The 25,780-nt window shown below is 45.7% G+C and overlaps 8 protein-coding genes across 26 annotated transcripts in view; 2 read left to right on the top strand and 6 right to left on the bottom strand.

Annotated features, from left to right (window-relative positions):
- The window catches only part of slo (calcium-activated potassium channel slo), a 46,949-nt gene extending 42,114 nt beyond the window's left edge, over window positions 1-4,835 (bottom strand). For 8 of the 15 annotated variants that reach the window (XM_017165028.3, XM_041774502.2, XM_041774501.2 and 5 more), the window contains exon 1: window positions 532-1,283. In XM_017165028.3, the coding sequence (XP_017020517.1) occupies window positions 532-579 (48 nt within the window). In that variant the 5' untranslated portion in view covers window positions 580-1,283. Of the gene's footprint in view, window positions 1-531; window positions 1,286-4,686 lie in introns of those variants that run through there. The other 7 variants (XM_017165031.3, XM_017165029.3, XM_017165030.3 and 4 more) reach the window with 5 other exon arrangements.
- Window positions 4,836-7,845: 3,010 nt separating this feature from the next.
- On the bottom strand, window positions 7,846-10,010 carry LOC108073320 (fibrinogen-like protein 1). Its single transcript, XM_017164881.3, has 3 exons — window positions 9,862-10,010; window positions 8,360-9,468; window positions 7,846-8,203 (listed from the first exon to the last, which is right to left on the bottom strand). Exons 1-3 carry the CDS (start codon window positions 9,940-9,942, stop codon window positions 8,071-8,073), a joined length of 1,323 nt encoding a protein of 440 aa, XP_017020370.1. The 5' UTR covers window positions 9,943-10,010; the 3' UTR covers window positions 7,846-8,070.
- A 346-nt stretch (window positions 10,011-10,356) lies between these two features.
- On the bottom strand, window positions 10,357-13,043 carry LOC108073319 (fibrinogen-like protein 1). Its single transcript, XM_017164880.3, has 3 exons — window positions 12,852-13,043; window positions 10,669-11,768; window positions 10,357-10,523 (listed from the first exon to the last, which is right to left on the bottom strand). Exons 1-3 carry the CDS (start codon window positions 12,930-12,932, stop codon window positions 10,391-10,393), a joined length of 1,314 nt encoding a protein of 437 aa, XP_017020369.1. The 5' UTR covers window positions 12,933-13,043; the 3' UTR covers window positions 10,357-10,390.
- Window positions 13,044-13,153: 110 nt separating this feature from the next.
- Ppox (protoporphyrinogen oxidase) lies at window positions 13,154-14,831 on the top strand. Its single transcript, XM_017165071.3, has one exon. It carries the CDS (start codon window positions 13,293-13,295, stop codon window positions 14,709-14,711), a length of 1,419 nt encoding a protein of 472 aa, XP_017020560.1. The 5' UTR covers window positions 13,154-13,292; the 3' UTR covers window positions 14,712-14,831.
- Window positions 14,783-15,475, bottom strand: LOC108073448 (bolA-like protein DDB_G0274169). Its single transcript, XM_017165072.3, has 2 exons — window positions 15,065-15,475; window positions 14,783-15,009 (listed from the first exon to the last, which is right to left on the bottom strand). Exons 1-2 carry the CDS (start codon window positions 15,356-15,358, stop codon window positions 14,851-14,853), a joined length of 453 nt encoding a protein of 150 aa, XP_017020561.1. The 5' UTR covers window positions 15,359-15,475; the 3' UTR covers window positions 14,783-14,850.
- A 145-nt stretch (window positions 15,476-15,620) lies between these two features.
- Window positions 15,621-20,149, bottom strand: LOC108073445 (CLK4-associating serine/arginine rich protein). Of its 4 annotated transcripts, XM_017165068.3 has the most exons (6): window positions 19,793-20,145; window positions 17,858-19,702; window positions 17,647-17,740; window positions 16,600-16,684; window positions 16,406-16,511; window positions 15,621-16,344 (listed from the first exon to the last, which is right to left on the bottom strand). In XM_017165068.3, the coding sequence occupies exons 1-6, from the start codon at window positions 19,987-19,989 to the stop codon at window positions 15,771-15,773; spliced, it is 2,901 nt and encodes a 966-aa protein (XP_017020557.1). In that variant the 5' UTR covers window positions 19,990-20,145; the 3' UTR covers window positions 15,621-15,770. The 4 variants fall into 4 exon arrangements, with proteins under 4 accessions (XP_017020557.1, XP_017020558.1, XP_070143641.1 ...); XM_017165069.3 differs by lacking the exon at window positions 15,621-16,344 and having other exon boundaries at window positions 17,643-17,740; window positions 19,793-20,149; XM_070287540.1 differs by lacking the exon at window positions 15,621-16,344 and having other exon boundaries at window positions 17,676-17,740; window positions 19,793-20,149.
- A 147-nt stretch (window positions 20,150-20,296) lies between these two features.
- On the top strand, window positions 20,297-21,931 carry LOC108073302 (uncharacterized). The gene has a single exon (XM_017164859.3). It carries the CDS (start codon window positions 20,663-20,665, stop codon window positions 21,899-21,901), a length of 1,239 nt encoding a protein of 412 aa, XP_017020348.1. The 5' UTR covers window positions 20,297-20,662; the 3' UTR covers window positions 21,902-21,931.
- A 489-nt stretch (window positions 21,932-22,420) lies between these two features.
- On the bottom strand, window positions 22,421-25,421 carry ash2 (Set1/Ash2 histone methyltransferase complex subunit ash2). 2 transcript variants are annotated; one of them, XM_017164955.3, is made up of 7 exons: window positions 25,280-25,421; window positions 25,028-25,212; window positions 24,612-24,956; window positions 23,448-23,828; window positions 23,106-23,386; window positions 22,651-22,908; window positions 22,421-22,589 (listed from the first exon to the last, which is right to left on the bottom strand). In XM_017164955.3, exons 1-7 carry the CDS (start codon window positions 25,393-25,395, stop codon window positions 22,485-22,487), a joined length of 1,671 nt encoding a protein of 556 aa, XP_017020444.1. In that variant the 5' UTR covers window positions 25,396-25,421; the 3' UTR covers window positions 22,421-22,484. The 2 variants fall into 2 exon arrangements, with proteins under 2 accessions (XP_017020444.1, XP_017020445.1); XM_017164956.3 differs by lacking the exons at window positions 24,612-24,956; window positions 25,028-25,212; window positions 25,280-25,421 and adding an exon at window positions 23,910-24,217.
- Window positions 25,422-25,780: the final 359 nt, after the last annotated feature.

The following is a 25,780-nucleotide window of genomic DNA, read 5'->3' as shown; positions in this document are numbered from 1 at the left end:
CGAAGGCACACTCGCTCGCTACAGAAACAAAATATATAGATACTATATAGTCTATAGCATATATTCCTCATCTTGGCGACGCTGGCAAATGTAAACAAAAACTGTGCCCGGCCAAGGGTGCCACTATGAAAAGTCTTAGCGCAAAATGAGTTCACAAATAAAAGTCTTAAGTTTATTTAGCCGCAAAAGTTGTTATTTCTACACAGAAAAATGGAATGCTAAAGAGTTGAATGCATTTTTATTAATAAATTTGAATTAGGAATAGGGCAAACAGTGTTTTTTACAAATATTTCTTATAATTTAAACATAATCTTAAAACAAAACTACAAAAGGAATCTTAAGAACAAGCTCTTTAGCTTCAAAATACGTAGAATAAATGTCAAAAGTTTATTTAATTATATTACATCTAAGCTCAAATTATATATAAAACCAACTTGGGTGAATATTAACCTATTACATTTATATTTTTCCGACAATTTCACATCAGTTTTAGACTATATATTCATTAGATACTAAATGCATCCTCCTTACATTTGTCAATGTGCTGCTAAAATTCGTGCCGATCAAATCGCTCGACATTTTGGCTGTTTACATTGCGCCACTGACACACACACACGTCGTCGAATTAATATAATATTCACTTGATATTCACTTGATGGGTTGGATATTCAAGTGCAGGCGAGTAGGACCGAAATCCGAAAGCAAAAGCCAAGTGCCAAGAGCCTCACAATGCGAAACGGAACGAAAACTTGGCCCGCCTTTTATAAATAGCATCAAACAAATCTGTTATTTTTAAAGTGATCTCCTCCGCGGACACACGCACAGCGACACGGGCGAAGACGACGGCGAGAACGGCGACGACGACAAAAATTCTCATAACACCGGCCAAAGGCCATCTACACTGGGCATGGGCCTGGTTCCGATCTATATCTATTGCCGATCTGGCCACTCAAGGTGCTATTGTCGCCTGCATTCACTGGGGACTTGTGGAACTCAAACTGGGGACAATTCACAACCGGAAAGGCCAACGCACTCGGTGAATCACTGCACACACGCATGTGTGTTTGCAATTTGCACGGATATGGATATGGATACGGGCACGGATACGGGTGTGGGAGCGGGCACGGACCCCCGGTATATATGGATACCGAATATATTATTCTATAATGGTGGATGTCACACACGACACGCACGCGATCTAAAATCGAGCTGAGTGAAAAAGGAGGCACCGAGCGAACCGCACAACTGGCGTCCACCAACTGAACGAGCCGTTTTCCAATTGCCCCGCCGACGACAACGACGATACGCGGGCTCTTGGCGCTTCTATCTATATCTCCTGCTGACGGAGCTCCGACTCGCTCTCACTCTCTGCCCAGCTCACCCACTCTCCGGGCCGCTCGCCATGTCTCCCCGCTCTCCGGCGGATTGCAGATTGCGGCTCTGAGGCTCTATGGGAATACGCCTCTTCGGCTGACCGCCAAAAGTGTCAGGGCAGGCGACAAACTTGAATTTAATTAAAAGGCAGCGCCAAGACAAAGAAAATTGAATAGGGTATTGGAATAACGAGGATATACCCTAACTTAAGGGTCATTACTAATGCTGGGCACTTCTAGGATTTCAAGGATTTAAAAGGAATTAAGATCAGAGATGATTGAATTTGGTGAAAAGAAATATTTGTTACATTTTGATTGCTTAAATATTTTTACAAAATTTAATATAAAATCTATAAGCAATGAAAATATTTTAAAAATCTGTCTACTTTTAATACATAATAATTATATAATAAATAATATTAATAATATAATAATCAACTTTTTTAAGTTACTTAATGTTGCTTATTGTTCATTGAATTCAGATTAAAGAAACTCTTTAAAGAAACTATTCACATAATTTATGTAATGTGATATATTATATTTTTTTATCATAAATTTGTTAATTAATAAGTTTTGGTAAAATTGTCGACTTTATTGTCTGTCCAGGATGATGCCCATGTTGACAGTACCCTTGGCAAGGGCAGCCAGCATATTAAAGAACTTTCTGCATGTGTGTGTGTGTTGCCAACAATGAATTATTGTTACAACAAGAAAAACAACGGCAGGCCGAATATAAATAAATAAATTATGAGTTCGCTTCTATACATTTTTGTTTTGTCTCTCTCTGCTTTGTGCCGTGCGCCTATACACACACTTTTTGCATTCCTTTTTGTATGACCCCACGGTCCCCGGGCAACACCCGCCCCTAGAGCGGGGGTTGGGGTTGCTGGGGGTACCTGTTAGTGGGCGGGAAGGTGGAAGGTTAACGGTTACTGCTACAGTTAACTCGGGCGAGTCACGCCATGCCGCCGCCAGTTAGCTGTCGTTTCATAATTTACGCGCTTTGTTTGCTATTTCCTGCGGGGGCAGCCGTGGTAACAAGTTGGCCCAGTTTGTTTGCACATGCCACTATTTCCACTAGCCCTCACATCACGTTCCTATCCCCATCCCCCATTAACCTCAGCCTCATCTCCGTCCCATCATCAGCCTCAACATCATCATCATAAGCCAACGGCGTGCACTGTATTTATAGTTTTCATTTCAGTTTTTTTTTTCTGCATGTTTTTTTTTTTCAATGCTTGGGCGGTTAGGTTCTCCGCTTCATTGCATTTACGCAATTAAAAATAGCGAAGAAGAGAAAAATTGTTATTCAATAAAATTTTGTTGACTATTTTTAAGCAGGATTCACCTTGAATTTATGGGCGAACATGGCGAATGCGCAATATTCATTTATTTTATGTACAAAGTGAAAGTTAAAAATAATAAAATAAATGTATAACTAATTAGTAAATATAAACATTAACATTTTGAATACTAATTTTCATCACTTTGCCGTTAAGGGGTAACGAGGCGTATACGCAATATTTCATGAGAAGGGATTACTATTTGAAATATTATATCAAAAGTAATGGAACTAAATTCCCCTGGCCATTAAGTCAATTATGTTTACACATCCAATCCTTAATTTGTTAGTGAAAAAGCCAAAGTCAATATACTAAGGAAATTGGTTAAAATTTAAAAGTGGCATCGCGTTTCATTTGTGTAAACACACGGACACGTTTCCTTAAAATTACACGGGTCTTGCCTGTTTGTGTATCTGAATTAATTTCCCAGCGCTTTCATCGATCCAAGCGAAAATGCAGTGGCCGGCGTGGAGTGAATGAATTATTTATAACATGGCACTGGGCACCGAGACTATGGCTTTTATTCGACCAAGTCGCCTTAGCTGGCCCAAAGATACTACTGGGCCAAGTCAGCAGGGACAGGCGACTAATGAATGCGGGTGGTTGCGATAGCAAAAAGATATAAATTATGCCGCCAGGCCGATTTCGCTGTCATTCCGGCGGGATCAGGTTGGGAGGTCGTGGCGGACACCAATCTAACGGATGAAGTCACACGGCGGCCGTAGGCGGCACAGGCAGTGGCTTGATAATAATTTACATTGCGAACTATCGATTTTGGGGGCGTGGGCGAGCCCCTGACCAGCCCTATCTTGACGCATGTCCGTCAAAGCGAAACGCTCATAGAGAACAAGACACAAAAGCGGAGACGGAGAGCTGACAACTGACGAAGCTGACAAATACCCTTCGACTTTTTGAGCAATTTATGGCCAGCACTTGGCCCGCTGATTGGGTCCGTTGATTGCCGGCTGGCTGCCCCTCCATTCCGTCCGTTGGACACTGGCCAAGGCCAGAGGGCTTAGGCTGCACTTGGTCGGTGGTCACTAGTGAGTGCCGTGTCGGTGTTCTATGCTCGGTGTGCCACATTCTCAAAGGTCACGCGAGCCACTGCGAAGGGGTGAACCCCTGGATGAATGGACGGGCGCAAAGTGATGGAAATCCCATTTATTAAATGAAGCGAAACGAATTCGAAATGTATAGTAAAAGGGCTGTGGGAGGGGCAGTATAAAATCGAAAAGAATTATATGGGTTATATGGTAGTAAAAAAATGAAATATATATATACAACTTATTGATAAGTAAATAGATAAAGAACCGCTATCTTTGGAAAATCTATTTAGGGGAAATCACATTTTTTCTTCTAAGGTCTTTTAGCTTTTTAATAAGCTTTTTTGGAGACATTAGACATTAATAATATGACAAATATAAATAAGAGAGCCGATTCCAGAAGACTTATAATAAATAAATAAATATATATCAATAGTTCTTAATATTATATAATATTTCCTAAATAAAAATGCATTTATAATACTTCTTAAACCCTCTAAAACTAATGAATAAAGCTATATGCTCTTTATAAAGAGCTAATGATGATAGATAGCCTAGGTATGAACATAATCCAAGAAATATTTAGTGTGAATTTTATTTAAATTGTTTATTTTATTTATATATTTTATATTTTTAATATAATGATGATTCCAAGATCATTGAAATGAGCTCAAAATGCAAAACAAATTGATAACAGGACAGGGGTCAAGAGCCAGTAGGAAAGATCATTGAAAATGTATTCTTTATATGCAAAACGTTAGCTCGCTTGATGGATTGATTGATTGATTGACAGACGAGCTGTAGATATGACCCCTTGGTGGAACCTACTAAACGTGGACGTGAGTTCTACAAACTGATTGCCTCTTCACAAGCGCGGCGAATTTACGAGTATTTTTGGGGATTCACGTATGACATCAAGGGCTTTACCTTTGGCATAATGGGCGGATAGAACGGTGGCAGTTCGTGACAATTCGGACACCAGCTGGCCATGTTTGATGGATCGCTTTTCCGATGGGAGGACCCAGTGTAGTTGTTGGCGATGGACGCGTTGTGGTCGTGGTTGTTGTGGAAGTTGTGATTGATTTCCGCCGGCTATCCGTTTTCATATTCGCTTTCCTTACGGAAAAGTGTTTGTGTGATATTCGGTATTGGATTGGTGTTGTGGCAATCGGGCTTGTGTGCAGTTGGTGGCTTGGTGAATGTGTGTGCAAACTACTGGCGGACGGGACTACTCACCTAGTACTGGCTAAACCACCGAGGCAGGGCTCCAGGGCTGCCAACATTCACACGCTCAAATCGCACATCAATGTGTAGACGATTTGTGGGTTGTTGCAGCTGCTGTTGCACGTGGCAAATGGCTTGTAATCTGGCTTGCGTTTTCCTTTGTCGCTGTTGGGGGGCCTTTTTTCCGGTTATTTCATAGTTGCCTCTCGAATTTCACAGCTCACTTGCATGGTGTTTATACGGGCGTTATCAGTTTCATTGTGCGTTGTTTAGGTTGTGTTTTGTTTGCTCGTTTCTTTGTAATTTTGATCGATAGTTTTGCTTTTGAATTTGAATTTGAATTTGTTGTTAAAGTTGTATTTGAACTTAATTAGATTAGAAATTCCGTTTAGTCACACTGCTCCTCATGTTTCCTTCAAAATTTCTCAAATGTGTTAAGCTGCAAGAGATTTATTTGTGGTTTCGAGCGATATATTAAATATTATTTAAATTGGCTTCGCACCGGCAACCGGCGAGGGTAATTAATTATATATATCATTTTTTTAGTTATGCTGCTGTCATCATTATTTTTATTTTAATTTCTTTACGACCGCCGACATTTGTCAATGTTATTAAATGCTTTAAAAATACTTATATATTTGTATTTTGGCTTGGGACTGCTACCGCTGCTGTTGGTTTGTCATTTACAATATTCACGAAAAATAGATAAAACTTTTAGGTATTTAATTGTACTTTTCCCGATTCTTTTTCAACAAAAAAATAAGCACGAAAAACAAGGCGGTCAAGTAAATAAATAAATAAAGACGCGAAGCAAACTTCAAAGCAAAATCAGTTGAGAAGCCCAGCTCTTTTACTCTCTCTCTTTTTATCTGCCTTTCTCTCTCCCTATTCTCAGTTCTCGCTGTCTCAGAGACTTCTCTCTCATTTTCTGGCTGCTGGTAGGCTTCTGCGCTTTAGAGTGATTCCGAAAATGGTCGAGGGGGAAAGCTTTTTCTTGACCAACAAACGTCGCACATGGATTTTTATTAAGCATACGCAATGTGGAACCGAATCCTAGGCAATTTAACAAAAAAATACTATTCGTATATTATTTCTAGCTTTGATTTACTCTCAAGATGTGAAACTGTTTTTATTTTAACTATTTTAAGGGGATAACCTAGTGCTCGTTGATTGTACAAGTTAGCGGGGCTTTGCTGTCCTGGGGCTTCGTCCTTTTGCCTGCGGCATGTCGTTGAAACGGAAACACACTGCCCTAGTTTTTAGTTTTCCTTCGTGTCGTGCCGCACACACATACACGTAACACATTAAGGACCTAGCACACACACACACACACACCAGCTAAGGACACAGGACTTAACAAGCTTCCTAATGCGACTGCAAACAATAGAAGCAGGACAAATGCCGAGTGAAATCAAAGTTGCATTTCCATAATAAATAAGCGGGCGACACAATTTCCCGCAGCACGCCAACAAGCTGGAGGAAGGAGGTGCCAGGGAGGGGCAGCAGGACGAGCGAGCGGCTCCGAAGGGGAAATGTAAACAGAGCTGAGCTCTCGTCCTGGCCGCGCATTGAACTCGCCTGGGCTGCCAGTATATGCCAGTGGATATTGGATGGCTTTGTAGGTATCTGCGTATCTACTCCTGGCCCACGCACACACACCAGAACACAGACACGAAGGAACTCGGCCAGTGACTGACTGACACACATATACTCGTAACACACGAAGCCAGAGGCGGACAGCGAGTAGGAAGCAACAAAAATAACATTGACGATGACAGGGCAAGGGGGCCCCGAACGATACAAGTGTATCTCCGGCCTGGAACATCGACTTTATCATCGGGTCCCTTCGTTTTTGGGGGACTTGTGGTGGTGTGGTGCTATGGTGTGTGCTCGTTTTGTGCGTTCGTTCGCATGTGAAACGAAAAACTGGCTCACTGTGCCGTATCTATGCGCATGTGTGTGTGTGTGTGTGTCACTATGTTGTATCCTTTAAATGAAAACCTGCAGCAGCAGTTCCTTTAACAGCTCGAAGAAAAAAAGTCCCTTTAAAATTTCCATAGCCTACTTTCAGGCCTCGCATTTCATTTCGCAAAAAAGGCAACCTTTATTGCCATCACTTTAATTATTCCACACACACACGCATGCTTGGACATGCTATTTTTTAATTGAATTTCCTGTGTGTATGTGTGTCGTCGCACATTTTCACATTTTCTTTGGTTCACTCAAGACCGTCTTTAACGGATACCGAAATTTTGCACAATTTCCACGATAATTGCCTGGACTTGGAGCGCTTAGCCGTTCATGTTTTTTACCAATTTTGCACACTATAATTGGCAGAAAACGCAGTTTGCAAAATTTTTCACTTTCCTGCCTCCATGACTGTGTGGGTGTGTGTATATAAAGGCAGTTTTCCACACACACACACACACACAGCACACACTCACTTAGGCCCAGACGCGACGCGCTCCGGCCAATAGAACCAACCTTTCTCGTCAGCAGCGTATACAATTCTGCGCGCTATGGACTCCGACGACTTGCAACTCGGCGGCGATACCGATACGGATACGGTTGGTCTAAGCTCGCCTTCCGAGCTTTTCAACTTTTTCGGAGTGTTGCGGTGCCGTGGGGCCACGGGCCACTGGACGACGCTATGTTCGATTCATCAGAACTGGCGCCAAAACACATTCACTATGAATGACTCTGGTTGGTGGTGTGCGTGTGTGTCAGCCGCACTTCCTTTGCTGGCGGCACATGCGGCGTATGTGGCATATTGGGCAGGATTGAATACCATGCCTTGGGTACTATAAAATAATAAATAACTATAATGTATTTAAATACACATAATAATAATAAAGCCCAGAATTAGCTGTTTTTCACGTATTTATTAATGATTTTAGGAAATCGGAAAAATACATAATAACAAAGAAAAATTTCATATTTCATGTGATATTTCTTCTTGGTAATTAGTGAGTTTAAGGAATCGAGAAAAATACAAAATAAAAATTAAATTCTTCATGTGATATTGATTCTTACTTTCTAGATTTCATAGAATTTGAATAAATGCGTATGGAAATGTTATTATCAGATCTACGGTTTTGGCCTTATAAGCATTTTACACGATTTGAGAGAATTTCGTTGGTTCATATTCCACGAGCCCCACCAAATGCCATCAGCAGACTCCAATATGGTTTTACAATTGTAGTATTTTCCATTCAAATTGCTTAAATAAAAATATAATAATAATTAGTTGTGATATTTGGTAAAGTAATGACCTGTAATGCCGCAGAAATGTTGACTTTTTTAAGTAACTCTCTGTTATTTTTATAAACAAATTTCTGAGATATCGCTTTTATGTATTATATTTTATTATTCTTACCAATCAGTATTATTCCACCATCCAACACGTTCGTTTATACTTTGAGAATTACATTGTCTCGTATATCCATTATGTTCTTGCCGTTGCCATAAAAATTTGCAACTTACACCACGCCTCAAGCAATCGCCAGCATTTCCAGAGTATTGACCAAGACTCGTTAATGTGTAGTCTTCTGCGTGGCTGCCAACCACAAAGTGATCATATCGAGCATAAGCCGTCGCATTATCAAAATCAACGAGTTCAATATATAATTCATATCTTTGGTTTGTAGTCAGCTCATTCAATTTTTTAGAGCCTAGCCAGAATTCTCTACTTAGGTCACCAAAGCCTTCATTATAATCTGAACCCGAACCTCCGAAAAGTGTGACACTTCCATTGATTCGACGCTGTATGAGCATCCAACCAGGACCGGCTTTTGGGAGATCCTCAAAAACTGCCGCAAATCTAGAGCCATTAGGAAGCTTTACAAATTGAATTAAAGGCATTTTAGTGCAGTTAAGGTAGACTCGAGAGTTACTGTTATCATCACTGGAGTGAATTTGTAAAGTATACCTAGATAGGTTGTTTTCTAGGTTCTTTATCTTGGCTGCATCCGCTTTAGTTTGGGACTCCAGCTTGGCGATCTGCTCATCTTTATCCTTCAGATCGTTTTCATATTTCTGAGTTATATCCAAAGACACCTTTATTTGGGATTCTAGGTTAGCGATCTGCTCATCCTTCTGTTTAAGATTGATTTCGTTTTCCTCCGATTTATCCTCCAATTCAGAGATTTTTTCGTTTCTACTCTTAAGTTTACATTCTAATATCTCAATATCAGCAATCAATTCGTCAATTTTAGTTTTATGCTGATCGCAGTTCGTTATTTTTAGGCTTTGAGCAGTGTTATCTTTAATTAGATCGATTGATAACTTCAATGATTTAATTACATCCTCTTTATCCTTTGTCTTTTCCTTTTCAGTGGCCAGATTATTGTCAGCTATTGTCAGCTTGGCAGCAAGATCGTTGATTTTTGTCTGATTCCGCTTAATAGTTCTTTTAAGACCCTGGATAATGCGTTTTTGATCGCCATCTGTTATACCCAGCAACTCCATATCCGAATCGCTGCTCTCCTGAAATATCAATATATAAATATTTATATATACATATGTTCATACATATGTAAGTATATATGTATGTATAGAAGTCAGCATGAAAAGTTTTTAAAGGTACAACATATATTTACATATGTATGTGCAAACATACGCAAGCTTGTAGAAATAGGGGATTCCCACACTCAAATGTAAGAGGAACGTAGCCCCGTGATCAGTGGCGAATATTGACTTCTCATTGAGGGGTGCGGTCAGAGTAAATCTCAAGTTGGTTGGTGGTCAAATAAAGAATCACGACCTCTTGGAAGGGCGATCGGACCCATTGTCCCCCTGCATCCATCACTGCCCTTGTTAAGCGAGGGCCAAGTGTACATACATACACACATATGAGCATATGCATGTTTTTACACTTACCGAATTATTCTCTGTGGTTGACTCAAGTGCTGATCCACAGGACTCTTGGGAGAGATTGTTAAGGTTGTCAACGGGTCGCATAGCGATCAATGTTATGCGCAATTAACTTGTACTTAAACTGCGCTTAAATCGCGCTCTACAGAAATGTGCAATCTTCAAAATGAATGTGACCAGCTACAAAAGTTCAAGGCAAGATCGGAGTTTTCGATAAACACCGCTTGATCGGCCATCGATGTTCTAGGACCTTTTTTATATCGAAATAGGCAGCACTGGTCGATTATAAGGGTTTCAGCGTTTTTAAACAATAATTACCTACAAAATTACGTATTTTAATAATAATAATAAAGCCAAGAATGAGGTGTTTGTCATATATTTATTAATGGTTTTAAGAAACCGGGAAAATACATAACGAATAAAAAAGAAATACTCAAAGTGATATAACAAATTAAATTTAAATGCTTCATGTGATATTAGTTTATACTTTCTAAATTTTCATAATGTTGTATGAAAAGTTTATTGTCAGATCTTGCTACGGTTTTGGCCTTATAAGCATTTTACAAGATTTGAGAGAATGTCGTTGGTTCATATTCCACAAGCCCCACCAAATGCCATCAACAGACTTCAATATAGTTTTACAATTGTAGTATTTTCCATTCAAATTGCTTAAATAAAAATATAATAATAATTAGTTGTGATATTTGGTAAAGTAATAACCTGTAATGTCGCAGAAATGTTGACTCCTTTTTAAGTAGCTCTCTCTGTTATTTTTATAATCAAATTTTATGTATTATATTTTATTATTCTTACCAATCAGTATTATTCCACCATCCAATACGTTCGTTTATACTTTGAGAATTACATTGTCTCGTATATCCATTATGTTCTTGCCGTTGCCATAAAAATTTGCAACTTACACCACGCCTCAAGCAATCGCCAGCATTTCCAGAGTATTGACCAAGACTCGTTAATGTGTAGTCTTCTGCGTGGCTGCCAACCACAAAGTTATCATATCGAGCGTAAGCCGTCGCATTATCAAAATCAACGAGTTCAATATATAATTCATATCTTTGGTTTGTAGTCAGCTCATTTAATTTTTTAGAGCCTAGCCAGAATTCTCTACTTAGGTCACCAAAGCCTTCATTATAATTTGAACCCGAATCTCCGAAAAGTTCGACACTTCCATCGATTCGACGCTGTATGAGCATCCAACCAGGACCGGCTTTTGGGAGATCCTCAAAAACTGCCGCAAATCTAGAGCCATTAGGAAGCTTTACAAATTGAATTAAAGGCAATTTAGTGCAGTTAAGGTAGACTCGAGAGTTACTGTTATCATCACTGGAGTGAATTTGTAAAGTATACCTAGATAGGTTGTTTTCTAGGTTCTTTATCTTGGCTGCATCCGCTTTAGCTTGGGACTCCAACTTGGCGATCTGCACATCTTTATCCTTTAGATCGTTTTCATATTTCTGAGTTGTGTCCAACGATACCTTTATTTGGGATTCCAGGTTAGCGATCTGCTCATCCTTTTCTATAAGATTAATTTCGTTTTCCTCCATTCTATCTTCTAATTCAGAAATTTTTTCGTTTCTACTCTTAAGTTTACATTCTAATATCTCAATATCAGCAATCAATTCGTCAATTTTAGCTTTATGCTGATCGCAGTTCGTTATTTTTAGGCTTTGAGCAGTGTTATCTTTAAGTAAATCGATTGATAACTTCAATGATTTAATTACATCCTCTTTATCTTTTGTCTTTTCCTTTTCACTGGCTAGATTATTTTCAACTATTATCAGCTTGGCAGCAAGATCGCTTATTTTTGTAAGATTCTTTCTCTTAAGACTCTGGATAATGCGTTTTTGATCGCCATCTGTATTACCCAGCACCTCCATATCGGAATCGCTGCTCTCCTGAAATATCAATATATAAATATTTATATACATATGTTTGATGTGTTTAAATGTTTAAGTTTTTACAAATGTATAACACCAAATTTAAACAATAGTTTCTTTGTTTTACATTTTAAGAACGTAACCCCTTAGTTTATAATAAATCCAAGTTTCGCTTAACACGAGTTTTTTTAGAAACGTAGCCCCGTGATCAGTGGCGAATACTGACTTCTCATTGGGGGGTGCGGTCAGAGTGAATCTAAAGTTGGTGGTCAAATAAGGATTCACGACCTCTTGGGGCCGATCCCCATTGCCTTCCGCCTGCATCCGCCACTGCCCTTGTTAAGGGGGTCTTCTCATTGGGCAACTTTTTTTTTCGATTTTTTTTTTTTGCATTTATTTATAGCTTGGGATGGTGTGTATATGTCCCCAAAAGGATTTTTAGAAATTCGAAATACTTTAGAAGATACAGTCTTTTTTGTGAAGCAAGATCTATGCAAAATGAGCTTTTTTCAAACTTCAAACGCGTTTATCTCGAAACCACGTTTTTCGAACTGGCGGCCATATCTCCAGTTCAACTAAACCGATTTTCATGAAACAAAGTGGAATCGACGCAGAATTGTCACCATTTTCGGCTGACGGAACAGATTTTTTAAAATTTTTTTTTCTATTTTTTTTTACACTAAACTACAAAAAAAACGCCCGAAATCGAATTTAATTAAAAAAAAAAATCTGTTCCGTCAGCCGAAAATGACATCTATTCTGATTATAACCCCGTTTTTATTTTTCATTTCGGACGCTCTGGAGACCCTGAATCGTGGCCGCCAGGACGACACCTTTTTTTTCGACCACCAAGTTTGAAGTCTCATTACTCTTTGAACAACCCTCGTATCGAGGCAAGAACAACTTTTTTAGTTACTTTGAACATTTTTGAATACAATAAATAAAAAAAGTTTTCAATTATTCTTTGCGTTTTCAAATAAGAATTTTTTTAAAAAGGGTCAAAAAACGGCTTTTGAATGAGAAGACCCCCTTAAGCGAGGTCCAAGTATACATACATACACACATATGCGCATATGTGTGTATGTATGTTTTTACACTTACCGAATTATTCTCTGTGGTTGACTCAAGTGCTGATCCACCGGGCTCTTGGGAGAGATTGTTAAGGTTGTCAACGGGTCGCATAGCGAACAATGTTATGCGCAATTAACTTGTACTTAAACTTTGCGCTCTACAGAAATTTTTTGCAATCTTCAAAATCAATGTGACCAGCCACGAATAGTGTTTTTAAGACAAGATCAAAGTTTTCGATAAATATCGCTTGCTTGGCCATCGATGTTGTAGGAGTTTCGCTATAGGCAGCACTGGTCGTTCATAAGGGTTCCAGCTTTTTAGTGTGCCCGAGAAGCCGCGAAAGCTTTCGATATTTTTATCAAACCGGGCGTTGAGTTTTTCCCCAATCCTCGCAAGTCATCTCAACACTACTCCATAAGTTGTCAGAATCCGCTCAAGGATTCTGAAGACATCAGGAGCAGCAGCGGGAACATGAAGACGGCTGTGCTGGGCGCCGGTCTGAGCGGCCTTTCCGCCGGCTACTATCTGTTGCGCCGGTTCGGCAAGCCGCTGACCATCTACGAGGCCCTACCGCGGGTCGGGGGCTGGGTGCGGTCGGAGAACCGCAAGGATGGTAACTTCATTTTCGAGAGCGGACCGCGAACCATTCGGCCCGTGGGAGAGGCTGGAGCCAATACCTTGGAGCTGGTGGAGGAGCTCAAACTGGCGGTGAAGCCCATTCCACGCAGTCATGTGGCTGCCCGCAATCGGATGTTGTATGCGAAGGGACAACTGTGTCTTCTGCCCAACGGACCCAAGGGTCTCTTCGGTGTCCTGCCGCCCTTCACCAAGCCGCTGTACAAGGCGCTGCTGCGGGATCTGTTCACCAAAAGCACACCGGTCAAGACGGGTGACGAGAGCATCTACAGCTTCGTGGAGCGCCGGTTTGGCAAAGAGATCGCCGACTACGCCATCAGCCCCATGATCTGCGGCATTTGTGCGGGGAACGCCCAAGAGATTAGCGTCCGCTTTTTAATGGAAGGTCTCTTTGAAAAGGAGCAGAAGTACGGTGGTGTGCTCAAGGGGACCCTCTATGCGCTCTTCCAAAACAAAGAGAAAGACTCCAAGGAGGGGTTGTTCGCCCAGGGGCAGCCCAAGCTGTATACGCAGGCGCTGCAGGAGAAGTGGGCCATGTACGGCCTGCAGGGTGGCCTGGAGATCCTGCCACGCACCATGCGAAAGTACCTGGTGGAGAGGGATGTCAACGTACAGCTGAGCAACGAGTGTCGGAACCTGTCCTTCAACAGCTCTGGCGCCCAGATGACCATCAAAGATGCGGAAGTGCCGGTGGAGCATGTGGTCAGTGCCCTGCCAGCTCACAAGCTGGCGCCTCTTGTAAAACAGCAGCATCCCTCGCTGTGCGCCGAGCTCTTGGAGATTCCTTACGTTGACGTTGTGGTGGTGAACCTGCAGTTCCAGGGCAACCTCCTTAAGCAGGATGGATTTGGTCTGCTGGTGCCGCCCGTAGAAAAACTGCCCATTCTGGGCGTAATCTTTGACAGCTGCTGCTTCGACATGGGCGGAAACACGATCCTCACCGTGATGATGGGCGGCCACTGGTTCGAGCAATGGTTCGGCAATCGTCCCAGCCAGAAGCAGATCCTCGACCTGGCCACTAGCCATGTACAGAAGATTCTGCAGATCAGCGAGGAGCCCAAGTTTAGCCGCATTCACACACTGCACAAGTGTATCCCGCAGTACACGGTTGGCCACAAGCGGCGCGTGGAGAGCATTAGAAACTATATCAAGTTCTTCAAGTTGCCTTTGTCGCTCTGCGGAGCCGCCTACGACGGTGTGGGCATTAACGACGTCATCCTGTCCGCCAGACGTCAGGTGGAGGCAATGCAATAGCGGAGCAGGCAGTGTCCTGGTTTGGTTTAAGCTTACTTAGCTGACATGCCCCAAAATCCCATTATTCCACATTTCTTTTCGTTTGTTACTTGTTTTAATATTATAAATCTGTACATATGAGTGGGCTGAGGTCCTTTGCTTACTTTCCGTGGCCACCTAAACAGGGAGGACTTTTCTCCGGCTCCTGCTCCGGCTCCCACTGCTTGGGCGTCTTAGCTTCTATGGACAGGGCGTGCATGAACTCGAAACCCGCTGCTGCCAGTGCATTCTTGACGGTATCATTGACCAACCGATGGCGCTGTGGCGGAACAAACTCGTTAATCACCTAAAAATCCAGGTGTTTCCACACTCACCTTGATCAGGGTCAGGTCGTTGAACTTCTCAGAGACCACAAACACTCGGAAGTGTGACTCCGAACGCTTGGGCACATTGTGCTGCGGCGATTCGTTGATGACCTCCAGGAATACCGGCTTCAGTTCTGTGGTCAGCGCCTTGCGCATTGCCGACTCGATGGGTGGATACTGCCCTGCCTGCTGCGACATGGTGGCTCTGGAGTAGATCTGTCCCAGCCCGCTGATCGTGGGTGCCAGTTGATTCAGGTTTCGGGAGGAAACTCCAGCGAAGCGGCGGAGCGTTAAATTTAACATGATTCCAGTATGCTTCTCGCACAGCTGTTCTCAATTACATAAACAACTATCGGGTGACTATCGTCGTCGGAGGCGTGCGGTAACACTTATCGATAACAGCACCGAGTGAAAGTTTTAAAAAATAAAATTTTTTAACGGAAATATGCTTTTGACAGAGTTTTCTGGGATTGAGGTGGAATGTTTAAGTAAACATTATTATATTATTAAAATTTGCATATAAGCGTACAAAAATGTGCCATCAAAAGCAAAGAAATCGAATCAGTTATTACTTAAATTACTTTATTGGGGCCAAAATCAACAGTTAGCGCAGCACACGCTCTAGAAAAGATTCCTATGGCTATAAACAATCATGCGAATATCAAGAGTATAATCAAGTGAGTACAAAAAGTCTCCTTCACAGCACTGCGCCAGGTCAATAGTCAACCAGTTTCTTGAGCTTTGGTGGGGCCGATATGACGACCCGTCCCCGATTTGACGAACCACTGTTACCGCTGCCGCCATGGCCGTAGTCGGCCTCTCGGTCTCGATCCCGTCCCCGCGTCCGCTCGTGCTGCTGCTGCTGTTGCTGGTACTGCTGTCTGTATCGTTCCCGCTCTCTATTCCGCTCCATGCTGCGCTCCCGCTGTCTCCTTCGCCGGGACTGACTGCGCCGACTGCGAGAACGACGGCGATCCCGACTGCCACTGCGCCGCCGGCTGTGGGAACGACGTTTCCGTTCCACGCGACTGCCACTCCTGGAGCGGGAACGCTGCCTCCGGTTGTACCTGGGACTGGGCGTTCTTGTGCGTCGCCTCCGTTCCGTTCGGCTGGTGCTCCGCCTGCTGTGCGGATCCGGTGGAGGAGTGCGCCGGCGACTTGGCGATCTGCTGCGACTGCGACGAGTTGAGGACTTGGCCAGCTGGCTCTCCGATGCCACCGATTCGGCCTCACTGCCAGAGAGCTTTCCGCTGGAGGGCGTGCCGTATTTGTGGCGTAGCTCGCGACGCCTGTGAATATGGTGATGTGAGAGGACTGGCCGCCAGAGCCACCCACACCCACAATACTCACCTTCGACGCAGTTTCAGCGCCAGCTCCCGCATCTCGTCCTCTCGCTCCTGTTGCTGCAGTCGCTCCCGTTCCGTTTTCTCAATTTCCGCCCGCTTGTCGGCTTTATCTGCAATAAAAAAGGAATTTTAGTATTTTACTCCGAAAAATAAAAGCAGGGGCTTGGTGAACATCACACTACACTCCGGGGGGCTTACATTGCCGGTTCAGCAGGTTTTGCATCTTTCGCTTAAGCCGCTCGCGCAGATTGGGGCGACCTCCACTGCTGGGATGTCCAGAGCCCTGTAAAGGTCACAATGTGGATATTTAGCAAGGCCGAAACGAGATTCAGATATCAAAGGGAGCAGGGTCGGTCTGTCGAAAGTGTGGTGGGAAGTTGGGTTCGTTCAATACGTTGTGTGACTTCCACTGACTAACTACTAAAGGGACAAGCAAGGTTCGGCCACTGAAATTGTTAATGCCAATGCATACTCTGCAGCAATCAGTATTGCTGAACAATATAGGGATTTTTTTTAAGCTTTATAAATAAATAAGTACATTTTCTTTTATATACAATAAATGTGGTGTAACCCTTGCTTCTTTCAGTCAAGCTGCATGCTAAGGAGGGTATATGAAAAACTTTAATTTAGTTATATTAATCTACTCAAGCAAATTCAAATATTTGTTATAGATAAACGGCAAAATTACCTTATTAAATTTAAAACATTATAATATTACAACATTTAAACAATTTTGTGTTAAATTTTGTATTCAACATATTTAGAAGTATAAAAGTTATAGGGAATCTCCGAGAGCCCTCAAAAAAAAAAAAAAAAAAACACAGAATCTCCCTCTAAAGTCTGTGAAATGTTCTTCCCTGATACATCATAAATTTTGCATTATTCAATTTTCTCAGCTTGGCAACAAGAAAAAAAAGAAGACGTGGATAAGCAGGATTCAACCAACTTTCAAGTTTCAAGGGGTGGGAAATGAACTTTTTGATTGCATTGCCGCATCTTTCATATACTGGATTGCTGCATTGGCATTAGGATAAACTAGGGACACGGAACACAACTAGGGGACTGGACAGGCAGGGATGGTAGCGTCAATAGTTGGGGGATGGAACGAGAACACGGTGTTGGTGGGGTCCCAACTGTTGCTCTTTGGCTTGGATTGCGGATGGCGGATTGCGGAAGGCTGAGACGTGAATTTTGTGGTGTACTCCAGTTGGGTGGGGCATGAGACACTTGGCTTTGCTTACTGACTTTGGTTTCGGTAGCAGAACTATATTTGCCTGTTTGATTACCCGTGCTGCTTGACGAAGACATGCCCGGCTGGAGAGCATGGGAGCGCTCTGACCTGAAACAGAGAGAGCACAGCATTAGTAGCTGGACAGGATGGACACAATCTTGGGCGGGGAGGGGACACTCTTTGGCGGTTCTACTTTACCACTCTGCAGCTGAAGCACAAACTTACGCAGTGTCCACTTCCATTTCATCGGAATCCTCAGTTCGCTTGCCCGACTGCTGCTGCTGCTGCAGATCCTCGTTGTCGCTGGCCTCGCTGGCCTCCGCTCCCGACGATGATGAGGACGAAGTATCATTGGCTCTCTTGCGACCGTAGTAGCGCTTCAGCGGTGGCGGTGGTGGCTCCACCACCTGCGGTTGCACAGCAGCGGGAGCACTTGCTGTCACCGATTGGTTCAAGTTAAGCACGCGCGATGGTAGGGGATAGCTAATCATGGGAGGAGCAGCTTTGACCAAAGGCGGCTGCTGCTGCTGCTGCTGGAGCATCTTCACAGTAGATGTGGTCGTGGTAGTGGTGGTGCTTAGGCAATACCCCCCCACTGTCGCTGCCGACATGGGTGCCACCTTTTTCTTGGAGTGCGAGCGGGAGCGACTCCGCCGCCTGTAGGAGCTGGCACTGGAGCTGCGCGAGGAGTAGGAGTAGCGCTTTCTAGACCGCTTGTAGCTGGGGCTGCGAGACTTGTAGCGCTTCCAGGAGCTAGAACGCGAGCGGGTACGTGACCTAGATCTAGACCTGGTGCGGGTTCTGGATCTCGACCGTGACCGGGATCTAGACCTTGACCTGGAGTAGAACCTGCGGCGGCGGCGCGAGCGTGTCCTGCTTCTTCTGTGGTAGCTGCGACTGCGGCGACTTCGTCTTCGACTGCCACTGCGGCTTCTGGAGCCAGAGGCACTCCTGGAGCGGGAACGGGATCGGGAATACGAGCGAGAGCGACGCCTGTTGCGCTTGGCCGACTCGTTCATCATCTTCAGTTTGTCCAGGTTATCCTTGACTTTTTGGGCATACGAAACCGAGGAGGCGGCAGCCGCCCCACTGGTCGCTCCGCTGCTGGCATTAATGCAGGACTCACCCAAGGTCAGGCCGGGCTTCGTCAGGCTGATAGTGATCTTCGAATGCGGCTGCATCTCATCCTCGCCGCCGAATGAGGTAATGTAGGTGATTTTCTCGGGGCCCGCGTCGGCAGGCGAGGGCGACCTAGAGTCGCTGTCCTCCTCTTTGTCCTTGTCGTTGCCTTTGCCGCCTGCCTTCTTGTCCTTATCTTCCTTGGCCGCGTAGCTCGGCGGACTAAAGGGTCTATTTGCGATCCTCCGCTCTTTTTGAGCCCGGCGCTCGCGGCGCGACTTGCGTCCGCTCAGCAGCATCTTTTCCTGCTCCTCTTCGCGGGCGATGCGCAAGGCATCCGCCTCGTCCGCATCCTTGGTCAAGTGCGAAAAGAAGTCGTTGCTCTTCATCCCGTAATTTCGGCCGCAGGCGTTAAGTTCGTGGGCTTGGGTGGTGTCCAGTTTACAAATGTCAATGGACACGTCCATATCGATGTCAGAATCGGATTCGTCGGAGCCTTCGCCCTTGTCGCCCTTGGCAATCACAGCTGGTGCTGCTGTTGATGCTGCTCCTCCTCCGCCTCCCACAGCTGCCACCGAACTGGCCGCTCCAAAGGGCTGAGGACCAATGGTGGCTGCATCGCCGGCATCATCGTACGAGTAGCCAATGGTTGCTCCCCCCGATTTCTGCTTCTTCTTTGCTAGATTGCGTTCCGCCTCCAGCTGGGCATTGGCTCCGAACTGCTCCTCCAGGTAGAGCTGGTGCAGAAACTTGTCCTCACTGACATTTAGAAAGTCATTTTGGGCCAGAATACGGTAGCGCTCATAGTTCAGCTGTCGCTCCTCGGCGGTGAGCTCTGAATCTGTCTCTGCTCCATCACCACCACTTTTGGTTACCGCTGGGATGTGGTCTAGGTGAGCGCGCACATCGAAGCGATCGATGAGGTTATCCTGTTGACCCTGCCAAGGCACTCTGCAAAGAGGAGGAAGCACTTTTAGTCATTCCAGCCAACGCAAAGCCTGAAACGTAGAGGGTTTTAAGCTCCAACTCAATATCACTTGCATGATTGCGGCTCCATCGCCGGCGGCCGCCACCGCGGGATCCAGATAGATCTTGCTGCGCCGGCCGTGCAGCTGCAGGAACTGCGTGGGATCCGCTTGGATCTTGTCGTAGAAGTACTGACGCCGCTCCGCCCGCTTGCGGTAGTCGACGATCAGGCCGCGGATCTTGCGCTCCTGCTTGCGCGCCTCGTGCCACATGTTGCTCCGTGCTGTGCCGACTGCCCAATGAGTTGCTTTCGCCACTCACAAAGTCCTCACACACCCGGCAAATCGAGTCCCGTTCCGATTCCTTCGTCTGCTTCGTTTCGTTTCGATTTTTTTTTTTTTTTGGGAGTGTGTGCGCAGTGTGACCGTGGCAGCACAGAGCGAAAATGTCGGAAAATATCAGGGAATGCAAAGGGAGCCGGCTTTTTATTTTTCCAAGGATATCTTGATTGATTTATTATTCTTCCTATTATTTATGTACAAAGCCTTCCTTGTTTATATTTTTCCGATTTTATTTGAATTCAGTTTGAAGCCCCTAAGATACACTCCGTATATGCAACATATTTTTTTAGCCGCCTTCCAACACTTATTTTTCAAGCGTCCGTTATTTTTTCTTGCTGCTGGCAACGCCGCCGAGCCTGCGCCTTGTCCACCATCGGTGGTGGAAACAGGACAACAAAGGGACAATAAATAACAAGCCAAACTGGAATGGGCCACAACACAACAATTGTCTCTCGCCGCCTTTAGCGGCATCGATTTTGAGGGGGAACACATCCACAGCTACATTCGCAGGACACTCACGGGGATTTGCGAGTGCGGAAGAAAGCGGTGCAGGAACGGAAGAGAAGGCAAAACGAGTCCAGCTCGTTTTGCGGATCCAGTTTTGATGTCCTCTGACAGACGCTTCTACTTCGCAACGGATCTCGGATATAATGCCACAGCCGAAGTGGAGGACAATGAGGGCGGCGGGCTCTATACGTCCATCTGCAAGGACCGGATCGAGGACAAGGGAAACAACAACGAAACGGATGTGGCAGTGGAACCGGACAAGGACGACCAGGACCAGGACCCGGACGACGCGGAATTCCTGCAGGATGTGCCCTACTCCTCGAGCAGCATCGATCGCAGCTCGGTGGGCTCCATTCCGTGGGCGGACGACGCCATCAAGAAGAACTTGCTGGACTGGGAGCGGGTGGAGCGGCTGCTGAGCGGGGAGGATCCGCTGCCAGAGCAGGAGCCGGAGCTGCGCAACGAGATAGCCGACTGGCAGAGCAAGTTCCCCAGCTTGCTGGGACGTAGGACGCGCCCGATGCGTCACCACAGTTTCGATAGCCAGGCGAGGGAGGACATCGACTCGATATCCAATCTCAGTCTTAATTCCCTAGACGACGAGGACGATGAGGAGGCGGAGGATGGCTTCCTTACGCCAACGGCCGAGCTGCAACAGCGGCATCATCAGCCTATGTCCCGTCCGTATCTGCGTCCCAGCCAGAAGAAGCTAGTGGATCTGCTCGATAGAGATCTGCGCGTCACCTCCGTCTCGGTGAAGCTGCTCAAGCGACAACGCAGTCAGCAGCACCAACCTCAGATGCCCATCTCGGCCACGACACAGTCCTCAGCCCGCCTGCGGATGCCGCCCATTCTAAACGTTCTGGACACCAACCGGCGCTTTCGGGGATTGCTCAACAACCGCAGCTTCGTTCAACTGACCCAGGTGCAGCAAAAGGAGCAACAACAGCACCAGGCCAAGTCCGCTGTCCTGCCCCACCAGGGCAATCGGTCTGCCTGGCACATGCCCATGGCCGCCAGTCGTTTCTTCAACAACAAGAACGCAATTGTGCTGCCCTCGCTGAATCTGGGCAGGCATAGGGAGCTGGCCACCACCACGGGCACGTCCAGCCAGAGCAACTCAAGCGGCGGCGGCGGGCACAACAGTCACGGCCACAGCAACAGTTCCTCCAACCGATCAACGCTGCATCCCTTCGGACTAGCCAGCGTCTCTAGTAACACACCATCGACGGGACGGTCCATATCGGCGGCAGTGCATCATCCGCGGTCTGAGTTCGTGCCGAGCAGTGCCTTCTACATACCCTACAGTGCCTCTAAATTCAAAGCCTTTAAGTAACCTCAAGGAAATAAAACAGAAAGCAAAGGATGTGACTGCCTATTTTTGGGGATGGGATTAAATGAGGCCACCGATCTAGGTTCTGTATAGGAAGTTAAGTTTTCGTGCATATTTATAAGATAGGAAACTATTATTTACACGAAATGAAGCCAACATCGGTACGTCGAATCGTCGGCTGTTGATATATATCTTATAGAGTCCGAATTTCTGACTCAGAAACTCCATCACTGTATTGCAAACCTCTAAAATGATAATTGCCTTTAAATGGTATAAAAACTATTATTTTAAATTCAATTCAATTCAAGTGAAATATATATGGAACCAATTTTAATCGTATTTTCACTTTGATCTGCATTGTTTTTGTCGATATATTATGCCAGATTTTTCTTCTCGATATCTGGTGTTTCCTTAAGTTAAAATAATATAAATTTAGGGTTATATACAAACAATTCATTTTTGAAATTTAATTCATTTATTTTCCTCGCCTATTAAGAAAATACGCTTAAAAAAATAAATATATTCTCTTGCAAAAAACTCAAATATAATTAAAAACCTATACAATCTACAGTTTTCACCCCTCCCACTATAGGCCCATGTTGTCCAGGCGCAGACGTCCATCGTGCTCAGTGAGGTAAAGGGTGTCCGCCAGACACTGCTCCGTAATCAACTCCTCAACGCGATCGTGCATCTGAATAGGGGTAAACATAAATTAATTATTGTTTTCTTAAGCTTAAAATGGGAGATCTTACTCCTTTTGCCTTGTGTTCGACGAGAACTTCGGGATACTTAAAGGCGGGTCCAAAGTTTACGCTGACCGTGGCACTCTTGTGAATCGAAATGGCCGGGAAGTAGCTGCCGGCGTATATGTCCTCGAAGGCCACTCCCTGCGACTGACCGTTCTTGAAGAACTCAATGCGACTGCCCTGCAGGATGTGCAGATTCTTAAGCGTCTCGTTGATCTTGTCCTTGTCCTCATAGTACAGATGCGACTTGAACTTGACCAGTGGCTGTAAAATATGACACAGATGATGAATGCAAACTTAGGGTTGGTTGCTTTGTAAAGAAGCATCAAAGGGTTGAGATTTAATCAAAATTATATTGAAGGGAATTTCTGTTATCATAAATATGGGTTAATTAGCGAGTTTGACCCTTTGAGCAAGCAGAAAACGCAAACCGGTTAAATATATAGTGTATTTCTTCTCACCCGATCCTTGAATGTGTTGGGAAGATAATCCAGGGCCGACTCCTCGGGCAGTTCGATCAGGAACCCAAGGGTGTCTCCCTCTACGTACGCATCGCTGTAATGCTTGCCGTGGCTCTCTGTAAACTTTGTGCCCTTGCGGGATCGCCAGGAGTAGCCAAACTTGTCATAGCCCAGTGGAGCTTGCAGGTTGCCGTACTCCCTGCCCCAGCCAAGGCGAGTGGCAGCCCCCTCGGGCATCTCCTCGATGGTGATCTCGTAGTACCAGCAGCCTCTGTTGACAGCTACGGTATGATATTCCATTATAGACGATTTTCTTGAGAAGATTTATCATAGATTTCTTACAGTGGGTGGCTCGCACCATGCAGTAGCCCCGCTCTCCAGTCACCGCCAGGCGATCCTCGCTAATCTTCAGCTGCGGCGCCCTGTCGTGCAGTGCCAGGAGCACGGAATGCGGCACCAGGGTACGATACAGCCAGCCCGGAATGGGCTTCCCGGCCCAGTCGGAGCTTTCGTCGAACTCTTGCCTGAAGGGAGCGTGTGGATCGGGCTCGGCTAGTATGTAGCGGTAGCCATCCTTGTTGAAGGGGTGCTCTAGCGGATAGCCGTGCGGCGGTAGCTTCACGTTGGCGGTGATGTCGGAGCTGGGGCGACCCTTTTTGCCCGTGGGGCCGGAGTCCGTGCCGGGGAACTTACGCTTTTGCCTATTGTTCTTGGCAAGGGCAGCTAGAGAGCGGCGAGAAAAAGGGAGGAGCATTAGTTACCAGCTATGTACGTGACTATGCAAAGTTCGAGGCAACCGCTTACACTCCTCTTCCGGAAACGATGACGCCATGACAGGACACAAGTAGGCAGTTGGCGGAGCCAGGAGTGTTCCTATTGCGCCGCGCTCAAAATCAAATCAAATCAAAATCAATTCCACCGAGAGCGCACACATCCAAGCCCAGTAGACCTAAACACACACATACAGGCCTACAACAGTGGTGTCCATAGCGTAACTATTTATTTATTCGGATTCGTATTCGTATTTGTTAGTAATGAATGAGCCAAGTTGCGTTGAGCGCTTATGCCAGCCCCACCCCGCCCACAATCTGACTACGTGGGGCTGCCAGATGTGCTCTCTTCGCTCGCTCGCTCTCTTCCCCCTTGCCAGCGTGAGTGTGTGTGCGTGTGCGATCCCCTTTCCGCTTGTTTACTTTGCCAAAACAGCACCGAAAGAGCGTGCGAAACAGAGCAGCGAATGGGGAGAGCGAGATTTGTTTTGTTTGCGGAGAGTGTGCGATGCGGAACGGCCGATAAACAGCTCGAGGATAGCGTAAATATTCGCAAAGCGAACGAAAACCGACCCCACTGTGCGAAAATCAGCTGGGCGACCAGTGTTGCCAATTTGGCCGGTTGGCGTTTTTGCCAGCCGACTACTATGTGCGGTTAAAATATTAGTACCACTTTAATCGGTACTAAAATTTATCCGGTGTTTGCCCTGTCTGAAACCTCTTCACTTGGACTTACCTTGTGTGTAGCCATCGTCGGTCAGACGGAGCGCGCCACTCTTGCTCATACTCTCGTAGTTGGGCTTAATGATCCGCAGATCCTGGTGGAATAGCCCGTACATAGAGCCGTGCTCCGAGTGCTCCTCGTAGGTGAACAGCGTCTGAACATCCTTGACCAGGGACCGTTGCACAGTGCTGTACCAGGACTGGGTAAGCCTCCGGGGCATCGTGGTCATGGCCTCCCAGTACTGCTCGATGTAGGGAATGATCTCCTTGTCCTTGCTAAACTGGGTCTGTCGCTTGCCCTCCCTGGCAGCCGCCTGCTGCATATTGGCGATAGCACAATGGCACATCTGGGAAATGGCTGGATGGTATTGGAATGGGGTTAATAAATAACAAGGTGGACAGAAAACAGGTCACTTCGCGGTCACTTACTGGCCTGGCTCTTCCGGAAGCTCTCCAGCCCGGTGGCCGAGCAGTTCTTGCACACGAACACATAGTTGGTGATGAAGGGCAGCAGCTTACCCTTGCCCAGCTGGTAGGAGACGCACGACTCGTGCACCCAGCGCGCACAGGTGGCGCAGAGTAGCTCCACAATGTTCAGGTTGCGCTCCTTCCCGCTAAAAACAATCGCGGCTTATCAGTGTGAGAGGCAAACAAAGCAAGCCAAGCATTTCCCCTCCTCACCAGTAGCAAAAGCCGGCGGCGGAACGCGTCTCCTGGGATTTCTCCTCCTCGGCGTTGAAGTTCACCTCTGAGCTGGACTCCGTGGGCGAGCTGGTCTCCATTGGGATCTCCTCCATGGCAGTGGTGGACGGGCGCTATGGGTTTTCAGTCAGTAAACAGCATGTAAACAAAATTTTTCGCCGGCGGATTAGTGACTGCGTGGGCAGTGTGACCGTTTGGCTGAACACATGGGCCCGAGACGAAAATACCGCCATCGATAGCCGGCTGGCGATAACCGATAGACGCAAACATATCTCCACACAGGGCGACAACTCTGTCGCTGCCTCTTCGCTCCAACTCTGGCTCATACATATATATGTCCGAGTGTAGAATTATCATTTTTTTGTTGCCGAAAAACATTGTTTCGTGGTGAGAGCGAGGGCGCCATCCTAAATGGCATTGCACGACCGCCGGGAGCGAGCCGAGCGAACAACGAATACCACCGCGTCCAAGTGTACGAGA

This window comes from Drosophila kikkawai, chromosome 3R (genome assembly GCF_030179895.1).
Source record: "Drosophila kikkawai strain 14028-0561.14 chromosome 3R, DkikHiC1v2, whole genome shotgun sequence".
NCBI classification, from domain to species: domain Eukaryota; kingdom Metazoa; phylum Arthropoda; class Insecta; order Diptera; family Drosophilidae; genus Drosophila; species Drosophila kikkawai.
Note: the sequence above shows the minus strand (reverse complement) of the source record. Positions and strands in the feature narration are given on the sequence as shown.